The sequence below is a fragment of the Gorilla gorilla genome, chromosome 5 (assembly GCF_029281585.2).
Source record: "Gorilla gorilla gorilla isolate KB3781 chromosome 5, NHGRI_mGorGor1-v2.1_pri, whole genome shotgun sequence".
Lineage (NCBI taxonomy): Eukaryota > Metazoa > Chordata > Mammalia > Primates > Hominidae > Gorilla > Gorilla gorilla.
Window position 1 is genome coordinate 25,678,185 of NC_073229.2, and position 25,923 is coordinate 25,704,107.

Genomic DNA, 25,923 nt, shown 5'->3' on the forward strand with positions numbered 1-25,923 from the left:
GAGACGGGGTTTCGCCATGTTGGCCACGCTGGTCTTGAACTCCTGACTTCAGGTGATCTGCCCGCCTTGGCCTCCCAAAGTGCTGGGATTACAGGCATGAGCAACTGTGCCCAGTGGAAAAGGAAGATTCTTGAAGGAAATTAAAAATGTTATTCCATTGGGAGGCCGAGGTGGGCAGATCACAAGGTCAAGAGATCGAGACCATCTTGGCCAACATGGTGAAACTCTGTCTCTACTAAAAATACAAAAATCAGCTGAGCAGGGTGGTGCACGCCTGTAGTCCCAGCTACTCAGGAGACTGAGGCAGGAGAATCGCTTGAACCTGGGAGGTGGAGGCTGCAGTGAGCCGAGACTGTGCCACTGAACTCCAGCCTGGTGACAGAGTGAGACTCCAACTCAAAAAAAAAAAAAAAAATTTATTCTAGTGAACACACGAATGATAAGAAAGTGAAACAGCCTTATTGCTGATAGGGAGAAAGTTTGAGTGGTCTGGACAGAAGATGAAACCAGCCACAACATTCTCTTAAGCCAAAGCCTAATTGAGAGGAAGGCCCTAACTCTCTTCAATCCTATGAAGGTTGAGAGAGGTGAGGAAGCTGCAGAAGGAAGGTTTGAAGCCAAGCCAGCAGAGGTTGGTTCATGAGATTTAAGGAAAGACACCATCTCCATAACATACAAGTGCAAGGTGAAGCAACAAATGCTAACGTAGACTGCAAGATCTAGCTACGATCATTGCTGAAGTAGCTACACTAAACAACAGACTTTCAATGTATATGAAACTGCCTGCTATTAGCAGAAAATGCCATCTAGGACTTTCACAGCTAGAGAGAAGTCAATGTCTGGCTTCAGAGCCTCAAAGGACAAGCTAACTCTCTTGTTAGGGGTTAATGCAGCTGGTGACTTGAAGTTGAAGCCGGTGCTCACATACCATTCCAAAAATCCTAGGGTCATAAAGAATTACGCTAAATCTACTCTGCCTGTGCTTTATAAAAGGAACAACAAAGCCTGGATGACAGCACATCTGTTTACAGTATGGTTTACTGAAGCCCACTGCTGAGACCTACTGCTCAGAAAAAAAGACTCCTCTCAAAATATCACTGCTCAATGACAATACACCTGGTTACCTGATGGAGATAGACAAGAAGATGCGTGTTGTTATTATGTCTGCTGATAGAACATCCATGCTTTTTTTTTTTTTTTTTGAGACGGAGTCTTGCCACCCAGGCTGGAGTGCAGTGGCGCAATCTCGGCTCACTGCAAGCTCCGCCTCCCAGGTTCACGCCATTCTCCTGCCTCAGCCTCCCAAGTAGCTGGGATTATAGGCGCCCGCCACCACGCCCGGCTAATTTTTTTGTATTTTTAGTAGGGATGGGGTTTCACCATGTTAGCCAGGATGGTCTCGATCTCCTGACCTTGTGATCCACCCGCCTCGGCCTCCCAAAGTGCTGGTATTACAGGCGTGAGCCACCGCGCCCGGCATACAACATTCATTCTACAGCCCGTGGATTAAGAAATCATTTCAACTTTCAAGACTTATTATTTAAGAAATAAATTTCTTAATAGCTGCCACAGACAGCGATTTCACTGATGGATCTGGGCAAAGTAAATTGAAGACCTTCTGGAAAGGATTCACCATTCTAGATGCCATTAAGAACATTAACGATTCATGGGAAGAGGTCAAAGTATCAACATTAACAGGAGTTTGGAAGAAGTTGATTCCAACCCTCATGGGTGACTTTGAGCAGTTCTAGACTTCAGCTGAGGAAGCCGTTATAGATGGGGTGGAAAAAGCAAAAGAACTAGAATTAGAAGTGGAGCCTGAAGGCCAGGTGCGGTGGCTCACGCCTGTAATCCCAGCACTTTGGGAGGCTCAGGCTGGCAGATCACGAGGTCAGGAGATCGAGATCATCCTGGCTAACATGGTGAAACCCTGTCTCTACTAAAAAAACACAAAAAAATTAGCCGGGCACAGTGGCGGGTGCCTGTAGTCTCAGCTACTTGGGAGGCTGAGGGAAGAGAACGGCTGAGCCCAGGAGGCGGAGCTTGCAGTGAGCCAAGACTGCACCACTGCACCACTCCAGCCCGGGCAACAGAGCGAGACTCTGTCTCAAAAAAAAAAAAAAAAAAAAAAAAGAAGTGGAGCCTGAAGATGTGACTGAATTGCTGCATCTCATAATAATACTTGAACACATGAGGAGCTGCTTCTTATGGATGAGCAAAGAATGCAGTTTCTTAAGATGGCATCTACTCCTGGTGAAATTAGGCCAATTAACAACCCTACAATGGCCTCTACGTGTTCAAGTAAAGGAAGAGTCGCACAACTCCCACTTTAATCAAAAGCTAGAAATGATTACACTTAGAAAGACATGTTGAAAATGCTGTGAACACGACTGAGATGACAATAAAAGGTTTAGAGTATTATATAGACTTAGTTAATAAAGCAGCAGCAGCAGGGTTTGAGAAGAATGAAATTTCGAAAAAACTTCGACTGTGGGTAAAACACTACCAAGCAGCATTTTATGCTACGGAGAAATCTTTGTAGAAGGAAGAGTCGATTGATGTGGGAAACTTCATTGTTGTCTTATTTTAAGAAATTGCCACAGCCACCCCAACCTTCTGCAACCACCACCCTGATCAGTCAGCAGCCATTAACATCGAAACAAGATTCTCCATTAGCAAAAAGATTATGACTTGCTGAAGGCTGAGATTATTAGCAGCCTTAGCAAGAAAGTATTTTTAAATTAAGGTATGTATATTGCTTTTCAGACATAATGCTACTGCAAACTTAATAGACTACAGGATAGTGTAAACATACTTTTTATTAATTGGGCACCCAAGAAATTTGTTTAACTTGCTTTATTGCAATATTCACGTCATTGCAGAGGCCTGTAACCAAACCCACAATATTTCTGAAATATACCAATATATTATACATACTTTTAAATTCCCTTTCTTAAACAGAAACGTGATATAGACTTTTCTTATTTCATGAGTCAAATTCACACACACATACATAATATATATATAAAATCTTTCTCTGTGTGGTCTTCGTTCTCTCTTTTTGGTGTATCTTTCAGTTATTTAGAAAAGTTAGTGTTCTTGTTCTCACGGTTATGTTTATACTAACACAGATCAAGGATCCTTAACTCGAAAATCCAAAATCTGAAATGCTCCAAAATCTGAAACTTTTTGAATGCTAACATGATGCTCAAAGAAAATGCTTATTGGGACATTTTGGATTTTGGAATTTTTGATTAGGGACAACCAACCTATACCTTATATGATAACTTTGTATATAACACCTTCACTTTTTTGGTGACTGTTGATTGGTTTCCTACTTATTAGCAATATTAATATTAGGTGATAATCTTCTCTTTTCCTAGCTTTTCCCTCCTTTTCGGGATCCAATTTGAAACAGTATCCTTTTACTTCCAGTTAATATTTACAAGGCAATCAATAAGGAAATCCTACTTTTCACATACGCTCACCATCTCCTTCTATTTTCTGATAGTTACACTACATGTTCACCGTCAGAACACACAGCCACTGGATATTACACTGTCTGCCTTTAACTATGGTTTAGTCTTCATTCTGTAAGTAAATATATATTGAATGCTTACCCACTGTTGTTAGGTAGAAGTCTCTCTAATCATTTTGGTTGGCTGAAATTCATTCTGTTGTGTAACAGATTCCTTAGGAAAGGCTCATTGGAACAATCATCCCAGAGTCCTTGCATGACCTAACAGTGTGTGGTTCCTGTACCTGGGGGTCAATTTGGCTGGATATAAAACCCCTGGCTGTTATTCCATTGCCTTCTGGCATGAGACAGATATATCTGTTAACAACTGCGTTTTCTTGCCCTTATAAAGGACTTAGCCATTTTGTCTGGATGCCCAAAGGACTTTTTTAATATAAAGTCTAAGAGATTTATTGGTAACTATCTTAGCGTTGTCTGTTCTGGGTTAATTTTCCCTGAATGTAGTAGTGTGCCCTTCAATATAATTTTAGTATTTTACTTCAAGAAAGTTTTTTTGACTTCTAGTTTTTGTATTTATATTTGCTCTATTACATTGCTTTGGTCTTTTTTCTAGTGGCTCATTATCACACATATTTCAATTTTTCATTTCAATTTTCAACTTCACTTAAGGACTCTTCAGTTGTTTATTCACTCATGTTCCTTTTAGTTTAGTTTTCATTTATGAAATGCTTTTAAATTTCTTTTTCCTGAATTCTTTCACCTTACCTTTTATTTTTGCTAATTATTTTACCTCATCATTTCTGAGTTTTTCCTTTTATGAGTTATATTGTTCTTTCCTTGCTTCTACAATTTTCTTATGCTCCCAGAGCTCATGTTAAAATACTAGGTTAGGCTGGGCATGGTGGCTCACGCCTGTAATCCCAGCACTTTGGGAAGCCGAGGCGGGTGGATCACCTGAGGTCATGAGTTTTTGAGACCAGCCTGGGCAACGTGGTGAAACCCTGTCTCTATTAAAAAATACAAAAATCAGCCAGGTGTGGTGGCGTGTGCCTGCAATTCCGGCTACTTGGGAGGCTGAAGCAGGAGAATCACTGGAACCCAGAAGGTGGAGGTTGTAGTCAGCCGAGATTGTACCACTGCATTCCAGCCTGGGAGAAGAGTAAGACTCTGTCTCAAAAAATATATACAATAAAATACTAGGTTATAGTTCTATTTTTTGTGTGGTCAAATCTTTCTTATTTCCTTGAGGAATATTATTCTGTTCTTTATCCTCTAATAAATTGTGTGGGATTTGACTCTTGCTCGACTTTAAGTGAAATTAGTTTTCCACTATTTTTAGAAGGGAGGGGTGGTGAGAATAGCCTTTTTAACTTTAGAGTTGTATAACTCCCTTTTTTGTTTCACGAAGTATTCAGTTTCCTACAATTTTTCTACAGTGTAAAACATTATTGTGAAAGGGTGTTTTGGTTTGGGAGTTCCAAAGCCCCTGACTGCTTCAGCACCATTAGGCTTTCCTACAGCCCCCTAGCACCTACTCCTAAGTTGGAGCCTGTGAAGTCCCCTCCCAGTTTCTGCTGCTGTTCTCCAAATGGCCCACTGCTATAGTTTGAATGTATCCCCCAAAACTGTGTGCTGGAAATATAATGCCCAATGCCACAGTGTTGGGAGGTGGGGTCTGGGCCTAACGAGAGGTGATTAGTTCATGAGGGCTGTGCCCTCATGAATGGATTAAGGCCATCATCAAAAGAATGGTTTCCTTTATAAGTAGACAAGTTCAGCCCCCTTCTCTTTCTCTCTTAACTTTTCTTACCTTCTGCCTCCCACCATAGGATGACATCGTCAGAAGGCACTCACCAGATGAACCCCTTTGATAACTTCCCAGCCTCCAGAACTGTGAGCCAAATGCATTTCTCCTCATTATAAATTACTCAGTTTCAGGTATTCTGTTATAGCATCACGCAACAGACTAAAACACCCATCAGGCTTCCCAGATCTATCTGGTGGGAATTTTGAGGTTGTCTAGCACTCAAGGCTCTCGCAAGTCCCTCTGCATTCTTTCCACTCCCTCTGGCAGTTCTGATACCACAGAAGCCTTTTAGCTGTTGGTGACTTGGCCATTGGTATCATGGGTACCCTGCTGCCTGGTTTTATTACAGATGTAGATTGGGTTTGCTGTGCTAATTGCTCTGTTTTCAGACATATTCAAGGGGAAAAAAAACAAAACATAAAACTATGCCCCCGCCACTGCCACCTTCTCCAGATGGCATTGTAATCTGGAAGAATCGAGAGAGTAGTGGAAACTATTTCAATGCTTATGGCACAGACTCATTTACATGTACAAGAAAATGGTCTCTCAGTTCAAAGACAAACACAACTAAGAACAGAGAGTGGAGCTATGCAGCTCCATTCAGGGGACAGGTTATTATTCTGGGGCCTATAAATGGGCTTTGGGGTTCCAGGGTGCTCCTGAAATTGTAGTCAAATTGAAGACATGTTCTCTATGCATTTTTCTGGGGAAAAAAATTCTTAAAGGAGTCCGTGACCTACTAAGGGAACTACTTATTTAAAGGGTTATTTATTGTAGCAGACAAACGGGTAGTTACACACAGTAAGTGAATTAGTAGCCATATCTCTCTAACAACCCATTAATAATCAATTTAAAAGACAAAAAAAGGCCTGGCATGGTGGCTCACGCCTGTAATCCCAGCACTCTGGGAGGCCGAGGCAGTTGGATCACCTGAGGTCAGGAGTTCAAGACCAGCCTGGCCAACATGGTGAAACCCTGTTCTCTACTAAAAAAATACAAAATTAGCTGGACGTGGTGGTATATGCCTGTAATCCCAGCTACTTGGGAGGCTGAGGCAGGAGAATCGCTTGAATCTGGGAGGGGGAGGTTACAGTGAGTCGAGATCGCACCATTGTACTCCAGCCTGGGCAACAAGAGTGAAACTCCGCCTCAAAAAAAAAGAAAAGACAAAAAAAACCCCAAAAAACCCATGACACTATTATACAAAAAAGACGTTAGAAAGTCTCTTCCCTCAAACTCACCATCTGGTGTGCGTTTGTTTTTATGCTGATATTTTTAACTGAGGGGTACTGTTCGCACTTATCACACAAGGAAGAATATACTAACATTTGTTTATTTATATATGTATATTGTTTCTGGCATGAAAATTCTCAGAGCAAAGCTCAGCACTCATAAAGCTTGGTTTCTGATGTAATCTGATAGCATTAGAGAGAAAATGAGAGACTGACATAATTTAAATTTTTCTTTCAGTCACAAGATTTAAAACCATACGGTATCTACACATACTTTTCATGTGTTATGTGGAACAGACACTCTGATAAAATGATGTTTTAACCTGACAGTGTCTCTAGTAATCTAACCAAAAACAAGGAATCAGGAGATCAAGTGAAATTCCTGTGCTGCCTTTGGAGGAATTTTCTCTTGATCAATTTAACCCACATTAGAATTAATTAAAACAATCCCACTCAACTCTTATAATTATTGCACTATTAAATACTTCTCTTTTTGCCTCTAATTTTAACCAACATTTGCTTCATTTTTCCTAACACTTATTTTTCTTTCAGTCCAAACATCACCCATTCTATGAAAATTTCCCTGAGCTCTCTTAGAAGTTGTTTCTCGAGTTGTTTCCTCTTCTGAGCTCTCAAGTCTTTCGTGCTTGTAACAATTACACCATGATGACTCTTTGTTTACACGCCTTTCTTCCCCTAAATGGTAAACTTCACGGAGGTAGGAATTGTTTCCTATTTATTTGTACATGTCTTGTATGACTGGTACCTCTGCCTCCATTCCCTTCTCTCTTGCTATCAACACCTAAATTTTATTTGGAGTGGTAACATGCCTATAACAGAGACTGCTAGCTATTTCCTAACTGCCTTCCTTTTTGCTACATGAAATGCACATGTAATGGCTGGAGGTCCAAAAGCCACCTTGTAGGCCGAGCATGGTGGCTCATGCTTATAATCCCAGTACTTTTGGAGACTGGGGTAGGAGGATCAATTGAGCCCAGGAGTTTGAGTCCAGCATGGGCAACACAGTGAGACCCTGTCTCTATGAAAATTAAAAAAAAAAAAAAAAAATAGCCGGCCATGGCATTGTAATCTGGAAGAATCAAGAGAGAGTAGTGGAAACTATTTCATTCCTTATGGCAGAGACTAATTTACATGTACAAGAGAATGGTCTCTTAGTTCAAAGACAAACACAACTAAGAACAGAGAAGGGAGCTATGCAGCTCCATTCAGAGGACGGGTTACTGTGGTCCCAGCTACTTGTGAGGCTGAAGTAAGAAGACTGCTTGAACCCAGCAGGTTGAGGCTGCAGTAAGCCATGATCATGCCACTGCACTCCAGGTTGGGTTACAGAGCGTGACCCTGTCTCAAAACAAAACAAAAAAAAATGCCACCTTGTAAGCATACGGACAAAGGCAACATCCTAGGGGGATAGAAGGTAAAACTGGAAGAAAAAGCTGACGTCATAGGGCCACCATTCCAGCCCTAAGCTAACTCTAAACTCTGCATATTGTGATAGAAAATTAATCACTTGTTAAATCCACTATTTTTCAGATATCTGTCACTATTAACTAAACACATTCCTTACTGATATGCATAGGTATTCAATAACTGTTCCATAAAGCATTGCGTGAATAAAGTTTGCTAAAAACTAAATAAGGAACTTATACAGGACTATATACTCTATAAGCATGTCTAAATACTTGTTGACCACCATCAGTCTCTGCTCTGCTCCACATGAGAAAGGCCATAACAGCTACTCCAAGGCTAGAAAGACAGTGGCACAGAGGACAATGCCTTTACCCACTGATACTATTACATTAATATTCACTGGAAGGATTCCACCTGAAAGGTGAGATCCTTATGAATCTCTGTCCATAATGTTCATTGGAATCAAGGGAAAAAGAGTTTGTATAAAGTCAGGAGACAGACAGTCAACTGTCCTTAAATACTAATGAAAACAAAAAGAGAGCTTAAAATAGCCTAAGAGGACTTCAATAATTTAAGTAATGCTGCCACCATGTGGTACTTACTCCCTTCTTTTACAAATAAAATTTTATAAAGAAAAAGGTAATTGTTGCCATATACCTTAAGTTTTTTAAACATATAAACAACTTTAGCTTTAAGTGCTAGCCAGTTTTTCTTAAAGTAACCTACATTCAAATGATACAGAAAAGATGAAACTTCCAGGAGGTACCAGCAGCTCTGCTTTGCCACTCTATCTAACCAAAGACCACATTTATTAATTATCTGATATCATTGTTTCGGCCAAGATAGAAAATAAGTACAAATAATGCAGATGTATATTCAAACCTAAAGCCTCTGAAACATGTTGAGCTTTTTCCTTCTGATTTGAGAGAAGAGTTATAACAGACAGAAAAGGCATTTGAGCCTGAAGTTGTGTGCTACACTAAACCCTCAGGAAGGCCAAATGGGGAGGGAAGACCAATTGGTCTTGTGTTGGTCATTGTGTGAAAAGACTGCATCAAGTACTTTTCAAGAAAAGCAACTCAAACTTAGCTGATAAAATGTTCTTGAGCCCTTCAGAGACCATTCTTCAATAATAAAGACCATTCTTCAAAGCACTGTAAGAACGAAGGGTGGGACTATGTCTGCCTTATTCACTGGCATATCATTACTTCCTGATATTATGCCTCACATAAAATAAGTGCTCAACACATTTTGTTTGACTTTATATAATCAGCTGTTACTATAAGCTGTTCTGACCCGTTAAATTTGTGGTAATTTATTACATAGACTTAGAAAATGAATACAGTGCCATATAGAGAAGTAAATTAGGGTGACATGATAGAGTGTACTGGTTACTGCTTTGGATTAAAGGGCTGGAGGTGATACTTAACCTGCAATCTAAACCAAAAATAATGAGCCATGCGAAAAATGAGAAGTAGCAGCATCTTAGGAAGATGGAATTGCTGATGCTGTAACAATCGTGATGTGTTAAAGAAAAAGAAAGGAAGAATTGTGGCTGAAACACAAGGAGGGAAGAGTTGTGTACAATAAAGTCTGAAAGACAAGTAGAGGTCAGAGATCATCTAGGATTTTTAAGTAGAGCCAAGGAGCTGGAGTGCACTTTCCATGTAAAGAAAAGCCAGAGTAGGAGGTGGCTAAGCAAGGGTGTGGTACAACAGGATTTGCAGACCATTTGGCTACTGTGTGAGAAAGGTTATTTCACAGAGATAAGACTGAAATCAAGGAGACCAGGTAGGGGCCTACTGCTGCAGGTGGCCGGGTGAGGGCTGACGGTGAGCTGGGTTGGGATAGGGGTAGTGGCAAGAAAGATAAGTAGAAAGATTTAAGATATGTTTTAGAGGTAGATTTGCTGATAATGTGGTTGCTGAAGTGAAGTAAAAAGAAGAAAATATAACTCCCACATTTAAGAACTAAATCCACACTCTATACATGTAAAACTCAATACAATTTTAAAAACATATTTATACAACACACTGTAAAAATCTTATAGCAAGTTTGTATAGAAATTTCCACTTTCTTCTTTTTTTATTTTTTTGAGACAGAGTCTTGCTCCATCGCCAGGGCTGGAGTGCAATGGCGCGTTCTCGGCTCACTGCAACCTCCACCTCCTGGGTTCAAGAGATTCTCCTGCCTCAGCTTCCCGAGTAGCTGGGACTACAGGCACATGCCACCATGCCCGGCTAATTTTTGTATTTTTTTTAGTAGAGTTGGAGTTCTGCCATGTTGGCCAGGCTGGTCTCAAACTCCTGACCTCAAGTGATCTGCCCACCTCGGCCTCCCAAAGTGCTGGGATGAATTGAGCCACCTCGCCTGGCCTCCACTTTCTTCTTACTAAGGAATTGGTAATCATCTTTACGCAGCACGGTAAAGGAATAGTCTCTGGATAATTTTCTGTGTCTCCCACATTATTCTTATTCTTAATAAGAATAATAAATAATGATGACAAATAAATAAATAAAATATCAAAAAGATAAAAAAGACTTAAAATTTTTTTTTAAATGATGATGTGGTATAATCAGATTGTGGGAACTTACTGCTTAACGAACAATGAATCAATTATACACGTTAAGATGTTAACTAAACCAATTACACACGCTAATTAACATGTTAACTGAACCAATTACACATGTTACTTAACATGTATAATTAACTTGGCTATCTATGTACCTAGTTAATTCCTAGGTCCCAGACAATATTCTAAAACGCGCAGATCCTGGGAAGTATGACGCAGTTTTTGAGTCACAGCATCTTCTGCACCCAGAAATGCTTATCTAATGCAACAGCTCTGGGCCTCTATCTTTAATAAGCCCTCAACTGGGTTTATTAAAAGGTTCTCTCCTTTTGGCATGTTTGCACATCCTGATTGGTCAGTATCATTTGCAAAAATCTGAAACTTACACAGAATCACAAAATTGTTTATGCAACACCATTTACCATCCCAACAGCAGTTTGAGAAGTTACTGCTTAAAGCACAATAAACCAATTATACATGTACAAAACTACAGTAATATGAAACAAGATGACATGTTCACGCATCACTGTCGCTGGAACATAGTATGTAAGGTAGAGTAGCAGGTAGTTATGCTAGAAAAGCAGGAGCCAGGTCACAGAACAATGCTTGGACTTTATCCTGTGGATAGAAATATTATCAAAGGTTTTAAAAAGTGAAATAATGTTAGATTCCTCTGGCAGCAGGGTGAAAACTGGATTTGACTTGGTTGATAAAGCAGGCAAACCTGTCGGAAAGAATCAACATTTATGAGGTAAACATCTAAGTAACGTCTAAAAGATGGGGTCACTGAATGTGGAACCTGTAAGAAAGGAAATAGCCAAGGATAATTCTTAAGTTTTAATTTGACTGCTTGAATAATTGGTGATGTCTCAATTGAAAAAAATACAGAAAATGAGTCTGAAAAACTCAGACCCATCAATCTCTAAAATCCCTTTTTTTCCCCCACTATATCTCATTTTATAGATTAAAAAAACCTCAGATCAACAGACATTAAATACCCTAGAGTAGGCACCAGAACTTATGTATCCTGCTGTTTAGTATGGAACTTATCCCATTAAAAACAACAATTTTTACGTCTTCATCATTTTTACTTCGTATATTTTATGAACACATGAACTAAAATCCGATTTTAAAACTGAGGAATTTCTCTTCTGTATAATAACACACTAACAATTAGGGAAGTACTTTTATAAAATAAGTTTAAATACTCACTTCAAATTCTTTTACAAAATAACGAGTTTCACCTTGAATAACTGGTCTGTGATCCAAAAGCCTTGAATGAATTTCTCCAAGATCTATAAAGATAAAATGAAATTCAGGGTTAATCCATGCTAAATGGCATAATCTCTAGCTTGTTTTACTCTCTCCCTTCCCCACCAAGAGATGAAGGTTAAAATCCAGTTTAGACTATGGACTAAGAGGAAATCTCATCCACTGCCAGTGGATGTGTACACTGATACAACTACTTTTGAGAACAATCTTTCAGTATTCAATAAAGTTGCAGACATGTATACCTAGCATTTTCATGCCTAGGTATGTACCCTAGAAAACTCTTGCACAAATGAGTAAGGCCATTTATACATATTTATTACAGCATAGGTGTAATATCAAAAGAAAAAACGCAAAACACCTTAACCATACTCATACAATGGAATTCTATGAATCACCAAGTAAAAATAAATACATCAGAGTTACACTTATCAACATAAATATAAAAAATAATACGTATTTTATAATAAATATAATAAAAAAGCAAGTTTCAGAAGGATTAAAGCAATTTACATAAAACTTTAAAATATTCAAAATATTTCCTTTTGGGATATAGACAGAAGCAACAAAACTATAAAGAAATGCACGAGAATAATAAACACCGAATTCTGGATAGTGGCTACTTTGAGAGGAGGGAGGGGAATTAATGCAATTACAGCAAGACACAGTGGGGCTTTTAGTAATTTATTTATTAAGGTGGGTGGTGAATGTTCATTGTAAGTCTTTTTTTCATAAGTCTGAAAAAGTCATTAAGAAAAGGTCTGAATTTAAGTCTTTTGTGAGTCAGTTTATTATTCTTCTTAGTTACAACTATGTAGTTTAAAATGTAAGTCTCAAAATTCCTTGAGAAATTAAATCTAAGACAATGTATTATTCATATTCATTCACTGGCAATGTTCCCCAAATTTTTCATTTTTGCAGACATACGATAGGCAGGTTTCAATTCTCTATTTTAATGAATTTTATTAGGACATATCTTCTTAAGCATGTCAAGTAGAAAAAATAAGAATACAAGCACTGTATATAAGCACTTTATATATCTGGTATATATAAAGCACTACAACTCAACTGTCAAAGACTTTCACGCAGCAAACAGCGTTGTGAGCTTTAGGAGTCAAACCTAAAGCAGATTCTGTGAGAATCTAGGTTGTAACCTTCTCCCAGCTCAAAGCACACAGAACACATGGACATTTCTGAACGTGAATGGTTCTTTACGGTGCTATAGAGCGCTTTCATAAGTGTATCTCACTTACTCCTCGCACGACCAGGAACAGATGGGGTAGGAGAGTGAGTAAAGCCAGTGACCCGAAGTCACTCAACTCCTAAGCGACTGCCTCCCGCCTCCCAGGTCCAATGCCCTTTCCACTACACGTCGGTCGCGAGGCTGCCCAAAGGCTCTGCACCCAGGGGTCCTGAGCTTGCGGAATGGACGGGGGCGGGCCTGATGGCTCAGGCTGCGACAGAGGAAAGCGGGGAAACACGAGGACTTGGGCTGGTTGGTTGTGGCGGGACGCATTTGGCGCGGAGAAAAAGGCGGGGACCAACCACGACTCCCCCACCCGCACAAACGCACGCGCGCCAGCCCGGGAGCCGGGGGTCGGCCCGGGTCAGAGGGCGCCGCCTGGGAGATGAGGCTGTGCTGGGATCCACCAGGAACTATAGCCCTGACACTCCGTACCCTTGATAATGAGGTGCGCTGAGCCCGCAGTCCCCAGGGAGTCCCTCTTCTTGCTGCCACCGCCCGGGGCGGCCTCACAACCCACAGGGGTCTCTGTCCCTCCGCCACTCATCCCGACCAGTTCCGCCCACCCGCGGCCACGCTGCGCCTGCGCAAACCCGGCCGCCCGCTTACAAGGCACGCCCGGGTTTTTTTTTTTTTGTTGCGTCATTACAGGGCGCCGGAGAAATTTAATCTACCCAGCGGGCGGTTCCGGAAAGGCGCCTGCCGTGTAGTCAGGGTGTGAACTGGCAGAAGCTCTTGCCGCCATGCTGGATCAGGGCGGATGCTGCTACAATAGGAAGGTGCTTGAACTTTGGAGCTAAACTAAGAGCCCTGGTTATTTGACTCAAGGCTGGTGCATTCCAGTACAGTTGTCCTCCCATATCTGCTGAGAATACATTCCAAGACCCCCAGTAGATTCCTGAAACTGCATATAGTACTGAACCATGTATATACTATGTTTTTTCCTGTATATACATATGATAAAGTTTAATTTATAAATTAGGCACAGTAAGAGATGAACAATTAGAACAATTTAATAAAAGTTATGTGAATGTAGTCTCTCTCCCAAAATATCTTATTGTACCATCCTGCAGGTAATGAAACCACAGAAAGTGAAACCTCAGATAAGGGGGGACTACTGTATAGCAAAGCCAATTAGCTGGGGGCTGTTTCCCTACTATGCCATGAGTGTGGCAGACTATTCCTGCCTTTCTTTTTAGACACCTGTTTCCTAGAATGCTTCTCTTGCTCCCTCTTTCTGTTCAAGTCAGTAAACTTACGTTGTATAATAAAGAATTTGGCTGGACTTTGACTCTGGTTCCTGGGAGGTACCCTCAATCCTTGGAATTTCCCAAGTGATAGAAGTGTCTTTGTTATTCATGGTGGGCCTCTGGAAATACACCTGAGTTTATGCTAATGAGATGGCTCACGGAGGGCCCAAGATGATTTCAGAATTGAGGCTGGCCACACCAGAAGGGCCGGCCAACCATGAGGGCTTAGGCTTTGAGCCACATAAGCAGGCCCACCTCTGGGGAGCAGATTGGGGCTGGAGACCGAGTTCAGCCATGTGGCCAGTGATTTAACCAACTATGCGTACATAATGGAACCCCAATGAGTACTCTGGATGTGGAAGCTCAGGTGAGCTTACTGGTCGATAATCATTCACCAAAGTGTCAGGAGGGGGAAGCGTTCCTGAGGACACGTAAGCTTCTATTTGGGCAATCTCCCACATCTCGCCCTATACATCTCTTCATTTGGCTGGTCCTGATATGTGTCCTTTATAATAAAACTGTAATAGCAAGGAAAGCACTTTCTTGAGTTCTGTGAGTCATTCTGTGAAACCTGAGGGAGTAAAGCGAATAGCAATGAAACATCATGTGTAGAGAGAAGCTGCGTGGGTGAGAACTGAGGCACCCTAGCAGACAGTGCTCAGGCCCTGGGCATATGACAGAGACAGCTGGTCAGAAGTGCAGGTGGCCTGGGAACCCCAAAGCTTGTGGCAGGTGTCCGAAGGGGAGTCTTGAGGAGGATCATGCTTTGACCTCTGAAGTCTGTGCTAACTTTGGATAGCACTGCAGTTTAACAAACACTTACATGGCACTTGCTACATGCCAGGTGATACTGTAAGTGGTCTCCAAATTCGCATTCATTTAATCCTCATGGCCGGCCTTTGAAGTAGTTATTATTATTGTCCTCATTTTGCAGATGAGGAGGCTGAGGCACAGAGAGGTTAAATGACTGCCTGACTTGTATGTGGCAGAAACAACTGCCTCTGTGTCTCTGTGTATGTGTTTAAGCATAGGTGGTGGGTGAAGAGAGAGTGGGGAAGGGAGATTTGGAGAGAAGGGAGAGAGAAGCCATATTAACTTTAACAGGCCACATGGGCTTTTCATTTTTTCATTCAAAAACATTTAACAAATACGTTATTGAGCAGCTGCTATGTGCCCAGCATAGTGCTAGGAGCTAAGATACAGTGGTGAACAAGACTAATGCAGCCTTTTCCTTTCCTCATGCAGCCTGCAGGGGAGCCAACACTGAATAAGTACACAACTACTTTTCTGCAAGTCTGTTGCTTGTAGCCTGTGAATATGTGTTCTAGCCATTTGATTATACACTATTAAGTTGTATTGTTCTCTGGGATGGTGAGGTCCAGCATATGCCTCCGTTCTCTCTCCGCTTTTATATAAATCTTTACACTGCGGCTCAGACAGCTAGGAGACCGAGAAGCAACATTGGCAGTGCCATTTCGCTTGGCACATTCAGCTGCTATGAGTGTGTCCTTGGTCTTTGACCCATGAAATCTCAAGAGTTTTGAGGCTAAAATGGGACTCTTTTCCTCTCCCTGAAGGTCTTGTATTGTCTCTTATTGTCTCTGGATTGACGAGACTTTTCCTGTATTTTTAAATGAAATTTTTATTGAGATATTTGTAGCTTCTCATGCAGTTGTAAGAAATAATAGAGTTTCCTTTTACACTTTGCCTAGTTTCCCCCAGTGGTAACATTTTGCAAATGCTAATGTTACAACCAGGATATTGACATTGATACAATCCACCAATGTTATTCAGATTTCACCAGTTTTCCTTGTATTCATTGTGTGTATATGTTTAAGTTTATGCAATTTTATTACATGTAGATTTACGCATCTATCATCACAGTCAACATACTGACCAGTTCTGATGCCATAAGGATCTCGTTAAGGTTCCTGTTTATAACACATTTACCTTCCTCCCTGTCCTCACCCTGACTTCTGGCAACCTATCATCTGTCCTCTATTTCTAAAAACTTCTTCACCTCAAAAATATTATAGAAATGAAATCATACATTAAGTACCTTTATGTTTTTAAGAATAGCTGTACTCACATCATAACCTCTATACAAGATTGGAGAATCAATATCATATACAAATATAAGCATGGGATTGTAAAGGGATTTTTCCAATTACTGTGCTTTTTGAGACTCAAGACATCTAAATCATGGAGATATTGTCAATTTAGTAGAAGTAAAGTTCTGACTTTGGGGGAAATTTTTTGCTGTAATCCCATATTGAATCTTTTGAAAATTAAAAAATAAATGAGTTGTTACATGTATACCAAGAATAAAATTATAATTTATTCCTTAGTATAAGCCCATCAAGGGGAACCATAATAGGCACAGCGTAGGAGATAGAGGGACTCCTAAGTTTATTTTGTGTTCTATCACATCCACTCCATGAGTTTCCTCTGCAACATCTTTTATTGACATTATTTCTTATTTTCGTTTGTCTAACCTATTTTAGAAATGGGTTAAAAAATTAAAAAATGCAAAAACTGATTAAAGCAAAGGAGGAGAAAAGAGTAGGTGGTCTTGCTGGGCGTGGTGGCTCATGCCTGTAATCCCAGCACTTTGGGAGGCTGAGACGGGCGGATTGCCTGAGGTCGGGAGTTCGAGACCAGCCTGACCAACATGGAGAAACCCCGTCTCTACTAAAAATACAAAATTAGCTGGGCATGGTGGCACATGCCTGTAATCCCAGCTACTTGGGAGGCTGAGGCAGGAGAATCGCTTGAACCCGGGAGGCGGAGGTTGCGGTGACATGAGATTGCACCATTGCTCTCCAGCCTGGACAATAAGAGCAAAACTGTCTCAAAACAAAAACAAAAACAAAAACAAAAACAAAAAAAGAGTAGGTGGTCTTTTTGGGTGAGGTACTAAATATTACTGTGTAGCAATCTCATAACATTTTGGAAATGCGGCCGGGTGCGGTGGCTCACACCCATAATCCCAGCACTCTGGGAGGCTGAGGTGGGTGGATCACCTGAGATCAGGAGTTCAAGACCAGCCTGACCAACATGGTGAAACCCCATCTCTACTAAAAATACAGAAAATTTTAGTATTAGCACCGGGTGTGGTGGCAAACACCTGTAATCCCAGCTATTCGGGAGGCTGAGGCAGGAGAATCGCTTGAACCTGGGAGGCGGAGGTTGCAGTGAGCTAAGATTGCACCATTGCACTCCAGCCTGAGCAACAGAGCAAGACTCTGTCTCAAAAAAAAAAAAAAAAAAAAAGTTTTGGAAATGCTTAGGGCACACTGGGCATGAAAGCCAGTTTAGTGTGAAGTAGCACACTTTGTATTAGCATTAGCGGTCTTCTAGGCTGAAGCAATTTTATAATCCAGTGCTGAATCTTCCTGTACCAAATGCTGCTAGTTCCCCCTAGAGAAGCTTCTGGTGTAGCTCCATCATTTGGAGAACATGCAGGGCTTACTGCAAGAGCCACTAGAAAGTAACTGCTCCGGTGACAAAGCCAACCCATTGGAACACAGAATGCATTCCATCCACCACCCTGGGCACACCTTCATTAAACTGGACTCAGCTGTGCAAAAAGACAAAAGCATGAGTTGTGTGCATGCAGCTAGCTCTATGTATGCCTGTCACCTAAGCTTTGGACACGTGTAGTACAGTGGTTCTCATGGTATGGTCATCACAGCAGCAATATTAGACTCCTCCTGAATCAGAAACTCAAATTGGATCCCAGAAATCTGTGGTTTGAGAAGCCCCAGGTGATTCCCATGCATGCTAAGTCTGAGAACCAGTGCTTTATTGCAATGTCTATTACCTGTTTCCTCAGCATCTGATAATGAGAGTCAATGATAGAGTTCTTTTATCCAAGTGACAGGGTTCAAACCAAATGGTGAAAATGGTCAGGAACTGGAAACTTCATGAGGTCAAAGAGTTTAAAACTTCTAAGGGTTTTTAAGACAAGGTATGAAGGTCAGGAAAAATGGGGATGGGGGAGAAGGAGAACTTACATTACATGAACAGACTAGTTTATCGACTGCACCAAAGAAGCTTTGGAATTTGTAATCAGGTGGCTGGAAGTTTCTCATCTTGCTCAAAGCAAGCCTGTGGCCTTATTGTTTAGAGCTATCCCTTGTCAAATTGGTCGTATGGCTACTGTATTTCAAGCTTAACTTGGACAGACAGGCCTGCGAGGCACAAATTTCTCAAGCAGATGAAGTTGGGGAGAACAAAAATTATCCACTGCAAGACTTCGAGGACAGATGACACCCAGCAGGAATGGCAAGCCAAATCCGCAGGAGCCATAATACAATTGGCTAGCCCTAGGGACCTGGCCTCTTTGAAGTAGAAGAGACAGCACGAATGAGCCATTAAATTAACTCACTGTGCTGGAAAAGATGCAATGCTTTCATTACCCCCAAAGAAACAAAAGTTTAAAAGATTAAAATATTCCTAAAGGAATCATGATAATGGAAGCAGAAATCCTTGAGATAACAGCAAAAAAATGGCCAGCATCTCAAATTCTCCTGCCTTCCTGTCTACCTTCTTTTGGCCTCCCTTCCTTAAGTGAAAGATGAGTTTTGCTAGATTAGGTAGCAGTTGGAATTAGTTTTATTTGCTAGCAGTATTGGGAATAAAGGCAAAGCCTGCAGGAATGTGGGCGCCAGCAACAAGTAATCATTATTGCAAAATCAAATTCCTCATCTCATCTCTGATATGCCTCTATGTAACCCTAGAGCTGGGCTTCACAGTGTTATAAATCCAGCATACAAGACACAGAGCGGTGGGATGTGGAGCCCCTTGTGTATCTAAAAGCTCTGCCCAGCAAGAGAGATATATGACGGTAACTTTCTCCCCATTGCTTTTGCAATAAAATTCACCCAGTGCTCCAGGAAGAGTTAGGAATGTAATTCCGCTTCAATAAATCAAGACTAAAATTAAGATGGCCAGATATGTAGCAGCCTGCTCAGGTGTATGGAGAATTTGAAATTTAGTGCCCTGGTAATGGGCAGTAGCAGATTATCTAATTATACAGAGAAAGAAGAAATATTGCTCTCTGGGGTAAAAAGCTAAATGCTCTAATCCATTAAACTACCACAGCCCTGCCAAAGCTAGATTCATATTAAAGTTCATGTAACATCTGACTTTTTAAAAAGGAATTAAGTCAAATGTTAGAAAAAAATATAAATGAAAAAGCTATAGTTCACAATAATTCTAATTTGGCCACTTGTCAAATAATGTATTTTATCTTTGGGTGTGATGTACATGTACCTGATTATAATAGAGTTCTATTCCGTCGTAACAATATAACCGCTTAAATTTTTATCAACATATCTTGAAGCTATTCTGGGCAGACTTGCTATTCTGAATGGAATTTCAGCAGGGCTCTCATGAATTACATTTTTTTTTTTTTTTGAGACGGAGTTTTGCTCTTGTTCCCCAGGCTGGAGTGCAGTGGCGCGATCTCGGCTCACTGCAACCTCTGCCTCCTGGGTTCAAGCGATTCTCCTGCCTCAGCCTCCCAAATAGCTGGGATTACACACATGCACCACCACACCTGGCTAATTTTGTATTTTTGCTAGAGACAAGGTTTCTTCATGTTGATCAGGCTGGTTGTGAACTCCCGACCTCAGGTGCTCTGCCCACTTTGGCCTCCTGAAGTGCTGGCATTACAGGCGTGAGCCATCGCGCCTGGCCATGAATTACATTTTTAAGGGGGCACTGACAGTATGATGCGCTGGCAGTGGATGATCGTTCACATTCATTCTACTCCTCCCTTCCTGCCTTCTTCATCCCTGTGGGAGATCTAATGTGCCTATTACTGACTGTGGTTAACCGTGGGCTCAGGTATAATTGGGTGGGGTAACTGGGAGTTTACCAGTACTGCTAGCAAATAAACTGCTACATATCTGGCCATCTTAATTTTAGGTGTAACTGGGAGTAAACATGAGAATTCCTATATATCTGCTAAAAGCCTTAGTGAATAATCTTTTTGCTGAACTGGGGGTGGGAGATGGGGTGTTTAACTGGGAAGTTGGGTCATGGATGGATGATTATGTCATTCTTGGAGCTATGTCACCTTTTCTACCATATTGTGATAGTCATTGCTTGGGAAGAGACTCACAACTGTAGAACTTCTACACAAAATACTTCATGATCTCTTGGATGCTTGGGTATAAGCATGGCTGTGGTTGTTTGACATTGTTCCCATTCTATAATTTCTATTTGTTTTAAAACTCGTTTTTATTCTAATTAATGAAAAAGTTCACAGATGTTTGACTGAAGAGTGATTCTTCCGTACTTGGAATTTTTGGTCTGTTCCTGAAAGTTTCACATGGAATAGGGACATGTGTCTAATCAGGGCAGTTGAATCAAATCCAGTGAACATGGCAACAGATGGACTTCTAACCCTGAAATCATACAGTTCCCATTTCAGTCATGGTCTAACCGAGGTGGTGGTTAGCATGTGGGTTAGTCTCTGCCTCCTCTCTAGCTCCTAAATTAACATGAGATCATATTAATGTTGTAAAATTCCCATACAGAGCTCAGAACATATTAAATACTCAGTAAATGATATCTAATTATTTACTTTCAAACAATGCTGAGTGGCTGGCAGCCTCCCAAAGAGTGCTCTATATACCCTGTTTCAGGAATGTGTTCACAGACCATTGGATTGTAAACTTTATGAGGGCAGGGACGTGACTGTGTTATCTGCAGGGCCTAGCAGAGTTCTGTTACACAGTATGACCTAAATAATATTTGGATTATCATTGACTGGTCAGTGCTATAGGCTTCTCGGAATTACAGAAAGAAAATCCTTGGACAGGGGCTTTCACTTTTCAGAAGGAAGAGCATTCACAAAGATAGCTGCACTCTCTTCTAGACAGGTCGCATCAATCTTTGTTTTTTTTGTTTTTTTTTTTTTTTTTTTGAGACGGAGTCTTGCTCTGTCGCCCAGGCTGGAGTACAGTGGGGGGATCTCGGCTCACTGCAAGCTCCGCCTCCCGGGTTCACACCATTCTCCTGCCTCAGCCTCCTGAGTAGCTGGGACTACAGGCACCTGCCACCACACCCGGCTAATTTTTTTGTATTTTTAGTAGAGACGGGGTTTCACCGTGTAAGCCAGGATGGTCTCAATCTCCTGACCTCGTGATCCGGCCGCCTCGGCCTCCCAAAGTGCTGGGATTACAGGCGTGAGCCACCGTGCCCGGCTAATCAATCTTTGTTTTTAAGAGACAGGGTCTCACTCTGTTGCCTAGGCTGGGATCCAGTGACACAATCATAGCTCACTGTAATCTCAAATCCTGGGCTCAAGTGATCCTCTTGCTTCAGCCTCCCAAAGCACTGGGATTACAGGTGTGAGCCACCACACCTGGCTCATTGATCTATTAGAAACAAAATAAGAAAGACAGCATGGTCCTTTTTTCCAACAGCTTGAAAAGTGTGAGAACCAGAGACTTTTTCTTTTTTTTTGAGATGGAGTCTTGCACTTTCACCAGGGTTGGAGTACAGTGGCGTGACCTCAGCTCACTGCAACCTCCGCCTCCTGGTTTCAAGTAATTCTCCTGCCTCAGCCTCCCAAGTAGCTGCAATTACAGGCGCCTGCCACTATGCCCAGCTAATTTTTTGTATTTTTAGTAGAGATGGGGTTTCACCATGTTGGCCAGGCTGGTCTTGAACACCTGACCTTGTGATTCATCTGCCTCATCCTCCCAAAGTGCTGGGATTACAGGCGTGAGAGACTTTTAAACTGGTAAGTAATGTAAATTCATGTTTTATCAAAATCCCAGGATGCTCTGCCACCATTTTTATCTCAGGCTCACATGTTGAGCAAGTTGGTACCTCAGGGATGATTGGCAGGTAGGAAAAGTCTTAATAATTTGGCTTTATGATTTTACAATCTTCCATAGCAGTTTGTCCTTTACTCATAACTTTCTACATATTAGGCACAGTGCTGAGTAATTTTTATATATTCCCACTGCAAATTAAATGAGATCAGTTGTCTTTACCCCTATTTCATATGAGGAATTCCATGTGCAGTGACTTGAGCAAGGTCTCATAATTAATACATGGTGAGGCTGGTGTGCTCGACTCCACTGCTTCCCCACCCCCAAATGATTTAATGCTGTAATTCACATATTACAACATTCACCATTTGAAGTGTACAAGTTAGAAGTTTTCCGTATATTCCCAGAGTGGTGCAACCATCTCATTTATTCTTAAAATTATGTACCCATTTATTTTATCTAATACCTAGGGCAGGTTTTTTCTAGGTTGGTAAAAACTGATTCCACAAGTTAATTAAGCAGAATTTTATGGCACTCCATGTAGAGTAGTTTACAGGTAAGTTTGAGCCAGACATTTGTGTTTGAATCTCAGTTCCTTGACCTCAGTTCCTTGTATGATGTTGGGTTCGTTCCCTACCTCTGTGTGCCTCAGCTTCCTTATCTGCAAAAGGGCATAAAAAAGGAGTGAATTCACTTAAAGTACTTACAGTAGTGCCTGATACACACTAAATGCTCAGTAAATGTTATCTATTATTGTTGTTATTAAAAGTTTTAACAGATATTTTAAAAAGCATTAACAGATCTTCATAACTGCATACTACAGAATCCTAAAATTAGCTCTGAATCACGAAAATTAAATTGTCAGTGAAATGTGGTCAGTGGAAATTGTATTATATCCCAATTCTTTGCAAATTGATGATCCATGTGATGTCAGCAATGTATTAACAAAATATCTTATACAATTGATCATTTGGCACTCAGAAGGCATTTTCCCATTTAAGCGTTACTCACTGTGACAGAGATAGCTGGTTGCCTATGCAGTATCCCTTTTCCTTCTTTTCTCATTGACAGAGCAGAGCTTTATTCTGGGTGCCCTCCGACTACACATCTGGCCTCCTCCCAGCTGGAGTGGCCAAAATTGTAAATCAATACAGCCAAACAGGGCTTCCAGGAAAGGCCCTTCAGGGGAATTGATAAGGTTGTGAGAGAAGCCTTTTGCTGTCCCCCTCTTGCTCTTCCTTTGGGTCTTAATCAGACTTGATGTCTGGAGTTCTGACGTTAATATTGGACCATACGTTGAACTTAAGAATGGAAACCACTCGTTCAGCATGGAGCAGCAAAAACAGGAGCTGGATGCTTCACACCAAAGGTGGGCTAATGTCCTAACTTCTTTTACATGAGAAAAAAACAACCCACCCTGATGTTATTGGGTCTTTCTGCAATATACAGCTGTACCGGTAACATATACGTGTAATTTACACTTATACTTTTCTCAGTCAGCTCAAAAGGAATGTACTGAGCTCAGTCAGCTCAGTACATTCTTTTAACCGATTGAGCACTGACTGTGGTGTGCCAATGATTGTTCTGAGGGCTGGATAAGCAAGGGAAAATATAGTCTCTGCTCTCAAGAAATTACTAAGCCCGGCGGAAGAAACAGATAATCAAAAACAGTACAATGATGCCAGTGCCAGAATCAGGGGCCAGGGGTGGGACAGAATTGACTTCCATGAGGATATTGACAAAGCAGAATACTGAAGAGGTTACCAAGTGAGAAGGAAAGGGCATTTCAGGCAAGTGCCTGACAGAAATGACCCAAGAAGCACAGTAGAAATTCTACAAGGAAATGAATTGTTTTGATCTGGATGCTGAGAATATGATCTAACACTTGGCTGCAGAAGCCAGGTCTTCATCTTTCGACCATCCCTTCATCCTGCAAGATCTAAGTTAGTTGCGAGAAGTCCTGGTACTTGGTGGTACCAAGTAATACCTGTTCCATCAATGTTTTGCACAATAAAGAATTGCCTAGCCGACTGAGGGATTCAGAAGAGTAAGACACAGGAAGAAGCGGGAAGAGGGGTCGCTTGACAAAGAGGTGGTTTCCCTCTCTGGCCTCCCGCTCTTTCCTCACTGCTGACCTGAATGAAGGAAAAGAGTGAAATAGTTGGGATGAGAATGCTTGGTGGCCTATTTCCTGTTGCCTCTGTCTGTCCTGCTTCAATCCTTCTGCTGAATGGGGGGAGAAGACAGAAGTGTTGGGGCTAGGTGTAATTTGCAGCAGTGAATCATGACGTGGCATGCTTATAGCAGACCGAGTGGTTAGCATGAAAGGTACACAGACTTGACCTACCCCTGTAAGACACATAACAACTCCCATAATTAATTTGAACCCTGTAGTCTCCAAACATACAAATACAAATTTACAGTTTTTAATTTAAAGACCATGTCACAAAACTAAAAATACTCCTGAGGGCAATGAATTGTGAAATACATCACGTAAAAACTGTCTTGATCTGTTATAATATACAGGAAGATGTGAAAGAGTGTGGGTTCCTTTCTAGACCACCACAATAAAGTATGACAACAAAGTGAGTTGCACAAATTTTTCAGTTCCCCCGTCCATAGAAAAGTTAACGTTTATACTATACTGGAGTCTATTCAGTGTACAACAGCATTATGTCTAAAACCACAATGTATGCACCTTAACTAAAAAAATTTTGTTGCTAAAAACAGCATTAATGATCATCTGGACTTTTAGGAAGTCAATCTTCTTGCTGGTGGAGGGTTTTGCCTCCATGTCAATGGCTCCTCATTGATCAGGGTGGTGGTTGCTGGGGGTTGGGGTGGCTGTGTGAATCTCTTAAGACAACAATAAAGTTTGCCACATTAATCGACTCTTCCTTTCAAAAGACATTTCTCTGTAGCATGCAATGCTATTTGATGGCATTTCAACCAAAGTAGAACTTCTTTCAAAATTGAAGTCAATCCTCTCAAACCCTGCAGCTGCTTTGTCAACTAACCTTATGTAATAGTCTAAATCCTTTGTTCTCATCTCTACAGTGTTCACAGCATCATCACTAGGAATAAAGTCCACCTCAAGAAACCACTTTCTTTGTTCACCCATAAAAAGCAACTCCTCATATGTTGAAGTTTTATCAAGACTGCAGCAATTCAGTACCATCTTCAGGCTCTGCTTCTAATTCTACTTCTCTTGTTATTTCCACCACATCCGTAGTTGTTTCCTCCACTTAAGTCTTGAACTCCCTCAAAGTCATCCTTTAGAGTTGAAACCAACTTCTTCCAAAGTGCTGTTAATGTTATATTTTGACCTCTTCCCGCGAATCACAAATGTTCCTAATGGCATCTAGAATGCTGAATCCTTTCCAGGTTTTCAATTTACTTTGCCTACTCCATCAGAGAAATCACTATCTATGGCAGCTATAGCCTTACAAAATGTATTTCTTTCTTTTCTTTCTTTCTCTCTGTCGCAATTTCTTTCTTTGAGAGGGAGTCTCGCTCCGTTGCCCAGGCTGGAGTGCAGTGGCTTGATCTCGGCTCACTGCAAGCTCCGCCTCCTGGGTTCATGCTATTCTCCTGTCTCAGCCTCTGGAGTAGCTGGGACTACAGGCGCCCACCACCACGACCGGCTAATTTTTTGTATTTTTAGTACAGACGGGGTTTCATCGTGTTAGCCAGGATGGTCTAAATCTCCTGACCTCGTGATCTGCCCGCCTCGGCCTCCCAAAGTGCTGGGATCACAGGCATGAGCCACCGCGCCCGGCCTACAAAATGTATTTCTTAAGTAATAAGACTTGAAAGTTGAAATTACTCCTTAATCCATGGGCTGTAGAATG

The 25,923-nt window shown here is 41.3% G+C and overlaps 2 protein-coding genes across 2 annotated transcripts in view; both read right to left on the reverse strand.

The window, feature by feature from the left end:
* BLOC1S5 (biogenesis of lysosomal organelles complex 1 subunit 5) overlaps nucleotides 1–13,725 on the reverse strand; it is a 54,419-nt gene extending 40,694 nt beyond the window's left edge. The window contains exons 1-2 of the mRNA XM_004043256.4: nucleotides 13,465–13,725; nucleotides 11,730–11,812 (exon numbers count right to left, since the gene is read on the reverse strand). Of these exons, the coding sequence (XP_004043304.3) occupies nucleotides 11,730–11,812; nucleotides 13,465–13,675 (294 nt within the window). The 5' untranslated portion in view covers nucleotides 13,676–13,725. The remainder of the gene's footprint in view (nucleotides 1–11,729; nucleotides 11,813–13,464) is intronic.
* Nucleotides 13,726–22,581: 8,856 nt separating this feature from the next.
* EEF1E1 (eukaryotic translation elongation factor 1 epsilon 1) overlaps nucleotides 22,582–25,923 on the reverse strand; it is a 29,209-nt gene continuing 25,867 nt past the window's right edge. Inside the window, exon 4 of the mRNA XM_004043251.5 lies at nucleotides 22,582–22,733. Within this exon, the coding sequence (XP_004043299.1) occupies nucleotides 22,623–22,733 (111 nt within the window). The 3' untranslated portion in view covers nucleotides 22,582–22,622. The remainder of the gene's footprint in view (nucleotides 22,734–25,923) is intronic.